Genomic DNA, 13,476 nt, shown 5'->3' with positions numbered 1-13,476 from the left:
TCTGGGAGCAAAAATCCTTGTGACAGAATTTCATCTTAAAGTATGTCTTAGGGACTTAGTGCCTCCTCAGGGCTGAGCTGCAGTTTGACGTGCATGAGAGCAAAGTGGCAGGAAGGGTGTGAACCTGGCTAACACGTGGGTTGTAGTCCTAGATTTCAGATTTTTATAGTCCTTTAGCTTACAGATACTTTCTTTTCTCTTTTCTTTCTTTTAAAGATTTATTTATTTATTTTAGAGAGTGAGTTGGGGGGACAGAGGGAGAGAGAATCCTGAAGCAGACTCCCTGCTGAGTTTGGAGCCAGATTTGAGGGTCCATCCCAGGACTCTGAGATCATGACCTGAGCTGAAATCGGGAGTCGGCTGCTCAGCTAGCTGAGCTACCCAGGCGCTCCAGAGCTCACAGATACTTTTATTGAAGTTACTTATAATTATTGGGCATTGAGTTTGTGTGAAACACCTTCCAAGGTGCTTTACACATGTTACTTTTAAGCATCATAAAAGCATTTTGATATTTTTTCACCTGCAAAATGAGAATGATAATAGTACCTACCTCGTAAAGTTTTTGTGATGACTAAATGACTAAATCTATTTAAAACTCATGGCTTAGTGCCTGGCAATTAGTATGGGAGGAATAAATGTTAACTGATTATAAATATTGGTGGTGGTATCATCTCTGATTTACAGCTGTGGAGACAGGAGCTGAAAAGTTATTGCCCAAAGTTATACAACTTAAGAAATATAAGTCTAGAAGTCAAGACTCTGGCCTATGTTTTTCCTTTCTGACCAAATGTTGACCTTTTCTCCTCTCTCTCTTTCTTGTTCCTTTTCCTCTTCATTACATTGCATCTTGATTTGGGGCTTTTAAGAAAAAAATATAAGAAGCATAATTAAGAAGTTCCTGTTTTTAGATAAATTTGGCTGATCTCAGACTTGCCCAGATACCTTGGGTAAAGGTTCTGGGAAGGAAGGGCTGCCTCCTGGGCTGTAGTTGATGTAGCATACAGATGTGGGTGATCCAGGAATTGTCACACAAGAGACAGGAAAGCCTCACAAGGCCAAGACAGTTGAGCACCTATAGGCTGCATCACCCATGGGGCATAGGTGGTGCTCCACCAAAATGTGAGGACATGCTGGGGAAGTCTTGCCTGTTCCATGTATCACAGATGTGATATATGCCCTACTCCTGGCTTCCTCAGTAGGAGCATATCACATCACCCAGGACCCCAAAATTTCTGCAAATTCTCCACCTTTCAGAGCCTCCCCTGCCTACAGGAACCTGCATCTTTATGTATTTTCCTTGTATTATGCTGCTTGATCATTTGTGAAACTTAAAATTCTTCTAGTTCTCTCAAAGAATCCACACGAAATGATGGTGACCAGTGTGGGTGCTACTAAGATTTCATGGAGGAAATCATTTAGATTTCAGGAGGAGTTTTCATTGCACACCCGAAGAGTGACTGTTTATTAGACTTTTCTGATTCTCTGAAGGCCTTCCCTGCTACTAGGGTTTTAATCCTTGTAGAATTTCACACTCCAAGCAGAGCACTTTAGCTCCAACTTTAAATACACAAACCCATCAAGGTCCTCAGAAGAACAAATGCCCTCTTGTTAGTATGATTCTTCTTTTGTAGAGAGCAGTCAAGGTTATATTTAGCACAAAGTATTTAGTGTTATCTCTCAATTAGGGCTTGCAGCCTTAGACTCCTGTAGCATTAGGCAGGTTAGAGAGAGGTTTGCCTTTCCACTGGGGTTAGCTCTATTCAGCTTCAGCTATGGTTGTGATGTGTGTAAGTGAGCCCAGTGATGCCAGATCTGATTTTTCAAGAAAAGTTTGAATTCTAAGCTTTGTAAATTTATTTTTAAAGTGTTAGAAATGATTTCAAGTTAATAACAAAACTCTAGGGGCACCTGGTTGGCTCAGTTGGAGGAACATGCAACTCTTGATCCCAGGGTTGTGAGTTTGAGTCCCCTGTTGGGTGGAGATATTACTTAAATATTTAAACAACAACAAAAAAGGAGTGGCAAGATTGAAACTATGGAAGTTATGGAAGACAGGAAGAGGTGGAAAAGGAGAGGACTTTTGTAACTTTTGATGATCATGATACAGTTGACATAATTGTTTAGAAATGCCACACTATTAACGTGCATGATTGTGAAGTGGAAAAGGCGTTTTCTAAGCAAGAATTGTAGTGTGTTGGATCACAAAGAGGTCGTAGAGGTGGATGTGGCTACTTCATGGGTGATGGAGGAAACCTAAGTGGGAGAGGAGGCTGTGGTGTGGCAGCAGAGATGGTTATAGAGGATGGTAATGACGATGGTGGTGGTCTTGGTTATAGCAGTAGAGGAGGTTGTGGTGGACCCAGGATATGGACACCAGGGACGTGGATGTGGTGGTGGTGGTGGAGGAAATGGTGGTTACGGTGAAGGCGGGAATTTTTTTTTTTTTTTTTTTTTAAGATTTTATTTATCAGAGAGAAAGAGCGTGAAACAGAGGGAGAGGGAGAAGCAGACTCCGCTGAGCAGGGAACCCGATGCAGAACTTGATCGCAGGACCCTGAGATCATGACCTGAGCCAAAGGCAGATGCTTAACTGAGTGAGCCAGCCAGGTGCCCCGAAGGGGGGAATTTGGAAGAGTTAACTATGGTGGTGGTAGGAACGATGATGATTTTGGAATTTACAGTGGACAGCAGCAGTCAAATTGTGGACCCATGAAGGGGGGCAGTTTTGGTGGAAGAAGCTCTGGTAGCCCCTCGGTAGTGGTTAGGGATCTGGTGGTGGAAGTGGTGGATATGGTAGCAGAAGGTTCTGAAATAACTCAGAACAGGGCTACAGTGCTTAGCAGGGGAGAGAGCGAGTTGTCAGAAAAACTGCAGGTTACTTTGCGAGTCATCCCAAATGCATTAAAGGAATTGTAAAAATCTGTCGCAGAAGGAATGATGATCCATGGTCAGAAAAGTTACTGCAGCTTAGATAGGAAACCTTTCTTGCTCAGGACCGTCACAGCCACAGTTTGCAAAACGTGCAGCTATTGCTTAAAGTAAGGTAGTGTCAGTTAGATGTACGTTCCTTTTTTTTTTTTTTTTTTTTTTTTTTTTTAAGATTTTAAGTAATCTCTACACCCAGCACGGGGCTCGGACTCATGACCCTGAAATCAAGTCGCTTGCTCTACTGATTGAGCCACCCGGGTGCCCCTAGATGTACATTCCTGGGGTCTTAAGTCTTGTAGCTTTGTTTTTTTCTTTTCATTATATCAGATACATTGCTCTGTAAATGGTAGAAGTGGTACCAGGAATAAAAAACTTAAGGAATCTTTAACTTTTCAAAAATAAATAAAGAAAAGAAAGGAACAATTTTATTTTTTCCCAGATGAGGCTTTAATATATGCTCTTACGTGCACTACAGGTATCAACTCCATTGTGGCCATTGCATCGTACACGGGATATAACCAAGAAGACTCTGTTATCATGAATCGTTCAGCTGTAGACAGAGGCTTTTTCAGGTCAGCTGTTTACAGCAGTTGTTGAAACACAGATGCAGTGCAAGCAGCAATGATGAAAAAAGTTCTTTAAAAAAAAAGAAAAAGAATAAAAAAGTTCTTTAAAAATAGATTTGGCTTGTATGTATCCAAACTTTTTTGGTGGTTTTGAAGGTCAGGCTGGAGGAAGTTTTGATCTGACAACAGAGAAATTTTTCTATGAAGATATTTACTCTTTTGCCCCCATTCATGACGCTTTATGGATATGTGACAGGCACATACTGTTCTGTAGATATCTGTATAGAGTTTAGTGTGGTGAAATCAATGCCTTACTCCAGAAAACAGGAGGCCCGGTTGATGGTCATGAATGACTGAAGACACAGGTCTTGTGTCTTAGGATTTTCAGATGCTACTATTTTGAGGTCCTCACCCCCCCCACTCTTTTTTGCTAAGCAAATACATGTTTGCATTTAGATAATATGGAAATGTCTAAAAATAAACCTATTAATCTTAGGACCCATAAATAACTATTACAATTACAGTAGCTTTTTTTTCCCAAACTTTATTATGCTCAGTTTTATTGACAATCTCAAATACATAACATGTGAAGATTGGTTAAAAACTGGAAATTAAAAAAAAAAAAAAAGAAATTTAGAAGATGGGTTTTTTTTGTATAGTGTTAGGATAGCACTAGGACCAGAGGGTGGGCTTGATAGCTTAATACCATAAACTTCTCACTAGAAATATTGGAGCAGATCCTGAGTCACCATCTCTGAGCAGTATTATGGAAGGGGTTCTTATTTTAGGTAGGAGGTTGTAGTTAGTGATGTCAGATCTTTGCTGTTCTCATATAATCTAGCAGTGTTAAGATTACAGGTCAAATGCTTATATGTGTGGCCCATGTAACAGCATTTAAGACTTAACTTTGACTCTTAATACAGTAAACTCTTGTCCTAGATTCATGGTTTAAATTGTCTCCCAAATACCAATAAAATGAAAATTGTCAGTATGTTCTAAGCTCTTTCATGAAAGTAAAATACAAGTTACCTTTACAACCATGTGTTTTTAGGTCTGTCTTCTACCGATCGTACAAAGAACAGGAATCTAAAAAAGGATTTGATCAAGAAGAAGTTTTTGAGAAGCCAACTCGTGAAACATGCCAGGGTAAGTGATACATTTAAATTATGGAATTTAAAAGTCAACATAGCATGGTTTTCCTAATTAATAACCTCTCCCTGCCCCCATCACATGGGAGTGTGTTTCATGTTATGCAGAGTTCATATATAAGATAATGTCTTCGCAGATAGGAGTTGGCTTGTTAAGGTCCACCCTGGTAGATCCTGCATTTAAGAGGAGGTCACAGAAGTCATGTAATTTCGTGGGTTACACTGCAACCCTTTTTACGTGTACTCTGAACTCTGCCTCAGTTTATGTGTTTGCATGGGAATTCCCTCCCTCTCCACATTGTAGTGTGACCATATTTGTCTAGACACAATATTTGTATACACTTAACAGGTAAACAGAGGTCATACCTGGCACTTTCGTTTCTTCTAGAAAACTCAAACTTACTATCTAGTTACGATTTTCACAGACACTTAAAAACTGTATGCAGTGGGATGGATGGGACGTCCCACGGAAACTGTATCTGCTACAGTTTGGACTACTCATAGTATTGTGTGAAGTAAAATGTGTTTTGTTTTTAAGTCATCTTTCTATTATTCCATTTTCTGTGAGTGGTTCTGTGTAGTAGTGAATTGATGTCCAGTGCAGTTAAGTTTTACATACGATGAAATTCAAAATTTCTGTGAGAGGATATGTGTAGAGGGCATACGGTTTTTCTTTTTCTTTTTAAGATTTATTTATTTATTTCACTGAGAGGGAGTGAGTGCAGGAGGGAGGGATAGAAGAGGGAGAAAGAAACCCAAGCAGACTCCCACAGAGCAGGACTCAGGGCTTCATCTCATGACCCTGAGATCACAACTGAGGTGAAACCAAGAGTCAGATGCTTAACTAACTGTGCCACCCAGGCCCTCCAAGGGCATATTCTTTTTCACGTAAAAGATCAGAAGATGGCAACACCTGTATTCAAAATCAGCCAGCATATAAATAATCTGATTTTCTAGTGCTCAGTCCAGTGTTTTGTTTTTTTTTTAAAGAATTCAGAATAGTTTGTAGTATTTAGAATTGAGAGCATTGTATTATTACTACACATGGTTCATGGTGTTAAAGATTCCTATGAATTTCTCTCTGACTTGGAACTGATATGTATTTGGTTTTAATCTTTTGGAGGGATTATGTGACTTTTATTTGAGAGCACGTGTACGCACAAGTGGGTGTGGGAGGTGGAGGGCATGGGAGAGGCAGACGCCCCACTGAGTAGGGAGCCTGATGCAGGGCTCGATCTGGCTCCGGCTGAAGGCCAGTGCTTAACCGACTGAGCCATCCAGATGGCCCAGAGTATGTGACATTTTAAATACTTTATATAGTAGTACCATTTTGGAAAATTCCAGGTCTGTTTCCTCCTAGGTATGAGGCATGCCATTTATGACAAGCTGGATGATGATGGTTTGATAGCTCCTGGAGTCCGTGTATCAGGAGATGATGTTATTATAGGCAAAACAGTCACCTTGCCTGAAAATGAAGATGAATTGGAGGGCACTAATAGACGCTACACCAAGAGAGATTGTAGCACATTCCTGAGAACCAGTGAGACAGGCATTGTGGATCAAGTTATGGTAACTCTCAACCAGGAAGGATATAAATTTTGTAAGATAAGGGTGAGTATAGCTTTTTCATATTGCTGTTTATAAAAATTAACCAGTTTGGCTTAAGTTAACCCATTTTTATATGAATTCAGGTCCGCTCTGTTAGAATTCCACAGATTGGAGACAAATTTGCTAGTCGACATGGTCAAAAGGGTACTTGTGGTATTCAGTACAGACAAGAGGTAGGTATCTTGTAATTCCCTGAGCCGAACCCAAAATTCTGCTTAACGTTTTGTTGAATCAAAATCTGCTTTAACTTAAAACTGCAAAGGTGATAGAGGCTTGACTTTTGTGTTGAGTAAGAATATGAATGGAGCATGTTGAACAGAACTGTGGACATAGAAAACGTCAGGGTGGGGGGAATCCGTTCCAGTTTTGTAGTTGAGAGTTGTCTCCTTTTAAAAATTTCCTTCGGGGCGCCTGGGTGGCTCAGTGGGTTAAGCCTCTGCCTCTGCCTTTGGCTCAGGTCATGATCACAGGGTTCTGGGGTCAAGCTCCGCATCGGGCTCTCTGCTCAGCGGGGAGCCTGCTTCCCTCTCTCTCTGCCTGCCTCTCTGTCTACTTGTGATCTTTCAAATAAATAAAATCTTTAATAAATAAATAAATAAAAATTTCCTTCTAGGATATGCCTTTTACCTGTGAGGGTATCACCCCTGATATCATCATAAATCCCCATGCCATTCCCTCTCGAATGACTATTGGTCACTTGATTGAATGTCTTCAAGGAAAGGTAAGAGATTTTCTTTAAAAATATATGTTCCAAGTTTATATATATAAATAAAATGCTCCAAACCGATGTTTCTTCCAAAATGATGATAGGTGACTTCTCGTATTTGAGTTCTTTGTTGGAAAAAAGCTAGTATACTTATTTTCCTGCTTTTAAGTTGGTTTTAATTGTGGTTTTTTTTTTCCCCCAGCAAAAATCTGTGAAGTTTTGGCTAAGTCAGAGATTTTGTAAAATTTACTACATCCAGTCTCTGCATACATATATGGTTATCCTTTTGACTGGTTCTTTTCTGTAGATGAGGAGTTAATTCATTGGTGGTTAGTTCACTGTGAACTTAATAGTTGTATAGCTGTATTATTAGCTATATTCATGTATCATTCAGTGGGGGTTTGCTGTTTTTAAGTTATCTTGTTCATAGAGAATGAACATATAGAATGGCTGTAGCCTAACACATGGGTGACTTGGTTTTATGGCATTAAAATGTTATTTTCTTTGAGCCATGGGAAAATAGTAGGGAGTTTCACTCTTTTTGTATCTGTTCTCATGGATAGCTTCCAAAAGGTTTGTAATTGAGTTTTAATTTTTTCATATTCGTTTGTTATAAATATTTAAGATACTAATAAAATAAAATTTAAATATTACATCTTTCTGTAACAGATTTTGAAGTTCAAAATCTTCCCTATATAGAAGGGCTTTTTAAGATTCAATATATTTTTATTGATAAAGACTTATAAGGGGCGACAGAAGGATTCAGCTTTTAAAGACTACTTTTTTAAAAAAAGGTATCAGCCAACAAGGGCGAAATTGGTGATGCCACTCCATTTAATGATGCTGTTAATGTGCAGAAGATTTCTAATCTATTATCTGATTATGGCTACCATCTTAGAGGAAATGAGGTATGTTTGCTCTTAAATTAGTAGCTCTGTTTCTGTATGTATGTAGTTTCAATTTAACAAAAGTCAATTCTCATATTGAAATATGCATGCTTTAAATATGTGCACAAATCATATATGTACGGCTTGATGAATTTATTTCACACAATGTGAACACACCTGTGTGACTGGCACCCAGATCTCAAAAATTACCAGAACACTTTTGGGCCTAGATGCCCCCTCATGTCTCCTTCCATTTACTACTCCCACCCCAACCCCAAGGTAAACAGTCTCTTGATTTTATATTCTGTCTGCTTTGTTTCCATACAAATGAAATAATATAATCTACGCATGTATATTTAATATTTTTAAGTCTGTTCTTCAAAATCTGTTTCAGGTCCTGTACAATGGGTTCACTGGTCGAAAAATCACATCACAGATTTTTATTGGTCCCACATATTATCAGCGTTTGAAGCATATGGTGGATGATAAGATTCATTCTCGTGCCAGGGGACCTATTCAGATCCTTAATAGACAGCCCATGGAGGGTAGATCTCGGTAAGAGAGCTGCATCACCATCATTGTTATTATTAATTAGCCTTTTTAAGTGAAAAATGTTAAACACGTACAAAAATAGAGATAATGGTATAATGAAACCTCCCTGGGCCTGTCCCTCCCCATCAGTAATTATCAGTGGCCAGTCTTACTACATTTATCTCCCCACTCCTACCAACTCCTGACTTTTTTTTTTTTTTTTTTTTTAAAGATTTTATTAGAGAGAGAGAGAATGAGAGAGGTCGGTCAGTGGGAGAAGCAGACCCCCTGCCGAACAGGGAGCCTGATGCGGGACTCAGTCCTGGGACTACAGGATCATGACCCGAGCCAAAGGCACAGCCAGCTGAGCCACCCAGGCACCCCAACTCCTGATTATTTTTAAACAAAACCTAGACATCAGTTTCTTTTATAAATATATTTCAGCATTTATTTATGAAAGTGGTTCTCAAATTTCTTGGTTCCAGGACCCCTCAGAGCTTTTGTTAGAGTTGTATCCATTGATGTTAATCATGCTAAAGACTTAAAATAGTAACTAATTAAAATTAAGACAATTTATTAAGTCTTATTAATTTATTAAAAAATAATAAGGGGGCACCTGCGTGGCTTGGTTGAGCATCTGACTCTTGATTTTTAGTTCAGGTCATGATCTGAGAGTCTAGGGATTGAGCCCTGCATTAGGCTCTGTGCTCAGAGAGTCTGCTTGAGGATTCTCTCTCCCTCTGCGCTGCCCATTTTGTGTGTGTGCTCTCCCTCTCTCCCCCAAACAAATCTTAAAAAACAAACCCATTACACATTAACACAAATAACTTTTTTTTTTAAAGACTTTATTTATTTGACAGACAAATCACAAGTAGGCAGAGAGGCAGAGAGAGAGGAGGAAGCAGGCTCCCCACCGAGCAGAGAGCCTGATGCGGGGCTCGATCCCAGGACCCTGGGATCATGACCCGAGCCGAAGGCGGAGGCCCAACCCATTGAGCCACCCAGGCGCCCCCATAAATAACATTTTTTTTTTTCTTAAGATTTTATTTATTTATTTGGTAGAGATTACAAGTAGTCAGAGAGGCAGGCAGAGAGAGAGAGAGAGGAAGCAGGCTCCCCGCTGAGCAGAGAGCCCGATGCGGGGCTCGATCCCAGGACCCTGAGATCATGACCTGAGCTGAAGGCAGAGGCCTCAACCCACTGAGCCACCCAGGCGCCCCCATAAATAACATTTTTAATGGAAAATATATTTACCAACTTTAGTGATGAGTGACATTTGTTTACCTTTTTGCAAATCTTTTAAAAATATTTTTAATTTAAATTCAGTTATCCAATACACAGTACATCATTGATTTTGGGTATAGAGTTCAGTAATTCATCAGTTGCACATAAGTCAGTGCTGATCATATCCTGTGCCCTTAAAAGGCAGACTGCCCACTGAGCAGGGTGCCTGACTGGGGCTGGATCCCGGGACGCTGAGGTCATGACCTGGGCCAAAGGCAGACGCTTAACCAACTGAACCATCCAGGTGTCCCTGCAAATCTCTTTAGTGAGCTGGTTTACTAGAAGACGACAGGATTCTTGTATCTGCTTCTGCATTCATTCCATTGCAATATTTTTTATATTTAAGTATATGAGGAAAAATCCTACCTCACATAGATATGTGGTTGGAAAAGGGAGGAATATTTTAGTAACCTTTTTAGGTGACTGTGGATATTATTTTTTGATGCTGTGCCAAAACCAGTTATAGTTTCTTAAAGGTTAGCTGTGATGTAGAATCTGAAACCATCTCAGTGAATCATTTTTATTTATCAGCACCCCTTACACATTTTTCAGGGGTCACCTGTAACTTTGATATTATTAAGTATCTGATGTTAAAATTTCCTGATTGGATTATATATTTTAAATGAACATATAGTGTATCATTAGCCCCAGGGGTACAGGTCTGTGAATCGCCAGGTCTACACACTTCGTAGCACTCACCATGGCACATCCTGATTGGATAATCTTTAAATAGGTTAGTTGATTTCAGTCAGGATACAAATACATCTGTGTTTTGCAGTTGAAGGGTTTTGTTTCCTACTTTTTTAAACTATAGCTTGCTTGCCCTTCGACTTAATTTCCTTGTAGTTTATTTGTTGAAGAAACTGGATTGTTTGCCCTGGAGGGTTTCTCACACTCTGGATTTTGCGGATTGCATTCCTGGGCTGTACAGTCCTATTTTTCTTATAAACAGCTAATTAGATCTTGAGCTTTGATGAAATGGAAAGATTGCATTCTTTTGCAGGAACGCTTACAGTATTGTCTATTTCCAGTATCTGGTTGTGTCTTACAATTTTAGTAGCTACGTGTGATCATTATTTAAGCCCTTAATTAAATAGGGACTGCAAACTGATGAGATTCTAATTTTATTTCTTCTCTTAATAGCTGGAAGACTTCTGTAGAGAGAAACTTTGTTTCCTCAACTGGTTACCTCGTGACATAGTTCATATAGGCAGGATAAATGTTTTGAAAACTGGTAAAGAAAAAGAATCAGTTGTCTGGGATCCTTCAGAGTTGACTGATGATTTCTCTTTTTTTGGTGAAATCATTGGTTTTATGTATTTGTATGTGAGACCGTTAAGGAAGCCATTGCCATCCACTTTTTGGCCATTTAAACAGTGCATTTCTTTTCACTTCCATACTGGGGAATCCTGTTCCCATTCACATGTTCTTTCAATTACTTTTGCCAGTGAACATTTATCATTTCAGGCTTGACTGCCTGGGAGACCCATTCATGGAGAAGCTGCTTTATAAGTACAAAATAATCTGTTCTTTGTTCCTTAACAGTGATGGTGGCCTACGTTTTGGAGAAATGGAACGAGATTGTCAGATTGCCCATGGAGCAGCCCAGTTTTTAAGGGAAAGATTGTTTGAGGCATCAGATCCGTATCAGGTTCATGTTTGCAATCTTTGCGGAATAATGGCGATTGCTAACACGAGGACCCATACGTATGAATGCCGGGGTTGCCGCAATAAAACCCAGGTGTGCAGTTGATACTTGTTTAGGTTATAACCATGTTGGTCTAATCATCCAGGCAGGTTCAGTGTGGTGGGACAGACTGGCATTTTCGGGTTTGATTAGTTTTAAATGATGAAAAATTAGATTTTTGTGAAAACCAGTTTTAGTGGGGTAATTTCTCTAAGCTCCCCTCCCCTGGTCATCCTTTGGAAATAAGGATGTGTACAAGGAATTTTAAACATTTTAAATTAAGTTTAAAAGAAATCTTTTGAGAAGGGTGAATATGTCTGGCAGGAAGGCTGAAATCCCAAAGCCTCTTGGGAGAAAGAAAGAACCACCACAAGCCCCAGTAGCAGGACGAGCGCTACCAGCTCAGTACCAAGACCTTATACCGTTCTCTGGGCGAGGGAAGTAGGATCACTTCAAATATAGTTTTGCTAATTACCTTTTTCTCTCCCCCGCAGATTTCTTTGGTGAGAATGCCTTATGCGTGCAAACTGCTCTTTCAGGAACTCATGTCTATGAGTATTGCCCCTCGAATGATGAGTGTTTAGCTCTTCCAAAAGAGTCTCAAGATACTTGTAAATATTTGTTTCTTCAATTTAAAAAAAAACAGTGTACTGCATTGTGAGAGAAAGCATTTTACTGATTTCAATTACATGCATGCTCTTCTTCTGTAAATAGACAATAAATTTTTGTAGGAGTCTTGATGTTATCTTTATTGTGGATTTCCTCTGTGCGAAACCAGTGAATGTAAGCGTTAGTGGATCGGAGGAAAAGAAACTGTTACTAGGCAAGAACAGGACTGCAGCGATCCAGGACTACTACTAGTGAGGCAGACGGATACATTTCTGCAGGTTAACAGGTCAGCACCTTCACCTAGTTAGAAAAAGATGAAAATTAGTTACAGATACGGATGTGGCTGACTTTCTAATTTTCAAGTACTTTTTACTGTTTCCAAATAAACAAAGATGTGAAGGGGATGTGAATGAGTGGTACAAAAGAGCTGTACAAAATGCTCTTTGGAACGGGAGCTCTAGGTTTTTATGCGTAAGACATGGACCTCGTTACAGAAGTAGAAGAGCTCGTTTCACAGACGAGCTAGTTGAGATGCAGAGAGGCTGAAGAACTTTCTCGGTCATGCAGCTTTCACTCAGCATTCCAAGCGGAGGATAATTAGGGGCAGAGCTGAGATGCAAACATGACGTCAGGCTGAGCTCTGCTGTCTCGTCACCTGGCTTCACACAGCCCGGCCGAGGAGAGCCTGACCAAGCCTCTGTTTACTTGGGACTTCCTCCTGCCATACTGCAGGCCCGAGATCTGCATAGGGGGATGGGTCCGCAGATGCTGACAGTAAATTTTCTTATTTTTGATTCACAAGAAGCCAGTTCAAACGTAAGTCTAAGCGAAGTACAGAAACGTAAAGTAGCATTACTCTGATGCTCCTGCGGTAGATGCTTGAGAGGAAGCTTTTGATGGTAAAACAGAAGAGAGTTTGGGTTCCTGCCAGGATACTCTCCCTTCTGGCTTTTTCTTATAAAAGCTCAAAGTGAAGGACCGGATTTGCTCACAATCACTTACTTTAAAATGGAAATTTAATATAGTTGCAATACCAGGGAAGACTGCCATGTGGATAGAAAAGTTATGGGAAATATAAGGCATTCCGTTCGAGATGTGAGATAAGGTGAAAGCAGTGACGTCCTAACAGTAGCATTCCATTAACCACCCGGATGTGCTTGTAGAGCCCCGTGTGCTCCATTTTGATAACGTCAGTAAGAGCGATGTCGGATGCTTTCGTCCCTGGCTCTGTTTGTTCTTAAACAAAAGCACTAGTCCTTAAATGGTTGTGAGATTTATTACCTACCTTTTTCCACTGGTATTTAATATATGGCATCCAACACTGTAATTTTTGCCGATGCGGAAGCCTCTCCTTGCGAATTGGATGCATGGCATTCGTACTCTCCAGCATCATCCTTACTGAGAGGAGATACCTGCGGGGGATAAAAGGATCCTCAGCTCCTCTGGGGCACCTCTTTTCCCCGTGGCTTCAGTGGGGTCATTATTTCTTAAGATGAATAGGGGATTCACAGCAGAGATACTG

The 13,476-nt window shown here is 40.0% G+C and overlaps 2 protein-coding genes across 2 annotated transcripts in view; one reads left to right on the top strand and one right to left on the bottom strand.

Moving 5' to 3' along the window:
• The window catches only part of POLR2B (RNA polymerase II subunit B), a 45,330-nt gene extending 33,245 nt beyond the window's left edge, over positions 1-12,085 (top strand). The window contains exons 17-25 of the mRNA XM_032849657.1: positions 3,404-3,500; positions 4,546-4,640; positions 6,003-6,253; positions 6,334-6,423; positions 6,864-6,971; positions 7,751-7,864; positions 8,238-8,398; positions 11,204-11,399; positions 11,840-12,085. Of these exons, the coding sequence (XP_032705548.1) occupies positions 3,404-3,500; positions 4,546-4,640; positions 6,003-6,253; positions 6,334-6,423; positions 6,864-6,971; positions 7,751-7,864; positions 8,238-8,398; positions 11,204-11,399; positions 11,840-11,929 (1,202 nt within the window). The 3' untranslated portion in view covers positions 11,930-12,085. The remainder of the gene's footprint in view (positions 1-3,403; positions 3,501-4,545; positions 4,641-6,002; positions 6,254-6,333; positions 6,424-6,863; positions 6,972-7,750; positions 7,865-8,237; positions 8,399-11,203; positions 11,400-11,839) is intronic.
• Positions 12,001-13,476, bottom strand: part of IGFBP7 (insulin like growth factor binding protein 7) — a 75,620-nt gene continuing 74,144 nt past the window's right edge. Inside the window, exons 4-5 of the mRNA XM_032849749.1 lie at positions 13,240-13,366; positions 12,001-12,254 (exon numbers count right to left, since the gene is read on the bottom strand). Of these exons, the coding sequence (XP_032705640.1) occupies positions 13,256-13,366 (111 nt within the window). The 3' untranslated portion in view covers positions 12,001-12,254; positions 13,240-13,255. The remainder of the gene's footprint in view (positions 12,255-13,239; positions 13,367-13,476) is intronic.

Source organism: Lontra canadensis, unplaced genomic scaffold (assembly GCF_010015895.1).
Source record: "Lontra canadensis isolate GAN:19392208 unplaced genomic scaffold, GSC_riverotter_1.0 scaffold1, whole genome shotgun sequence".
NCBI lineage: Eukaryota > Metazoa > Chordata > Mammalia > Carnivora > Mustelidae > Lontra > Lontra canadensis.
The sequence above is the reverse complement of the archived record's forward strand: the minus strand, read 5'-3'. Positions and strand labels throughout refer to the sequence as shown.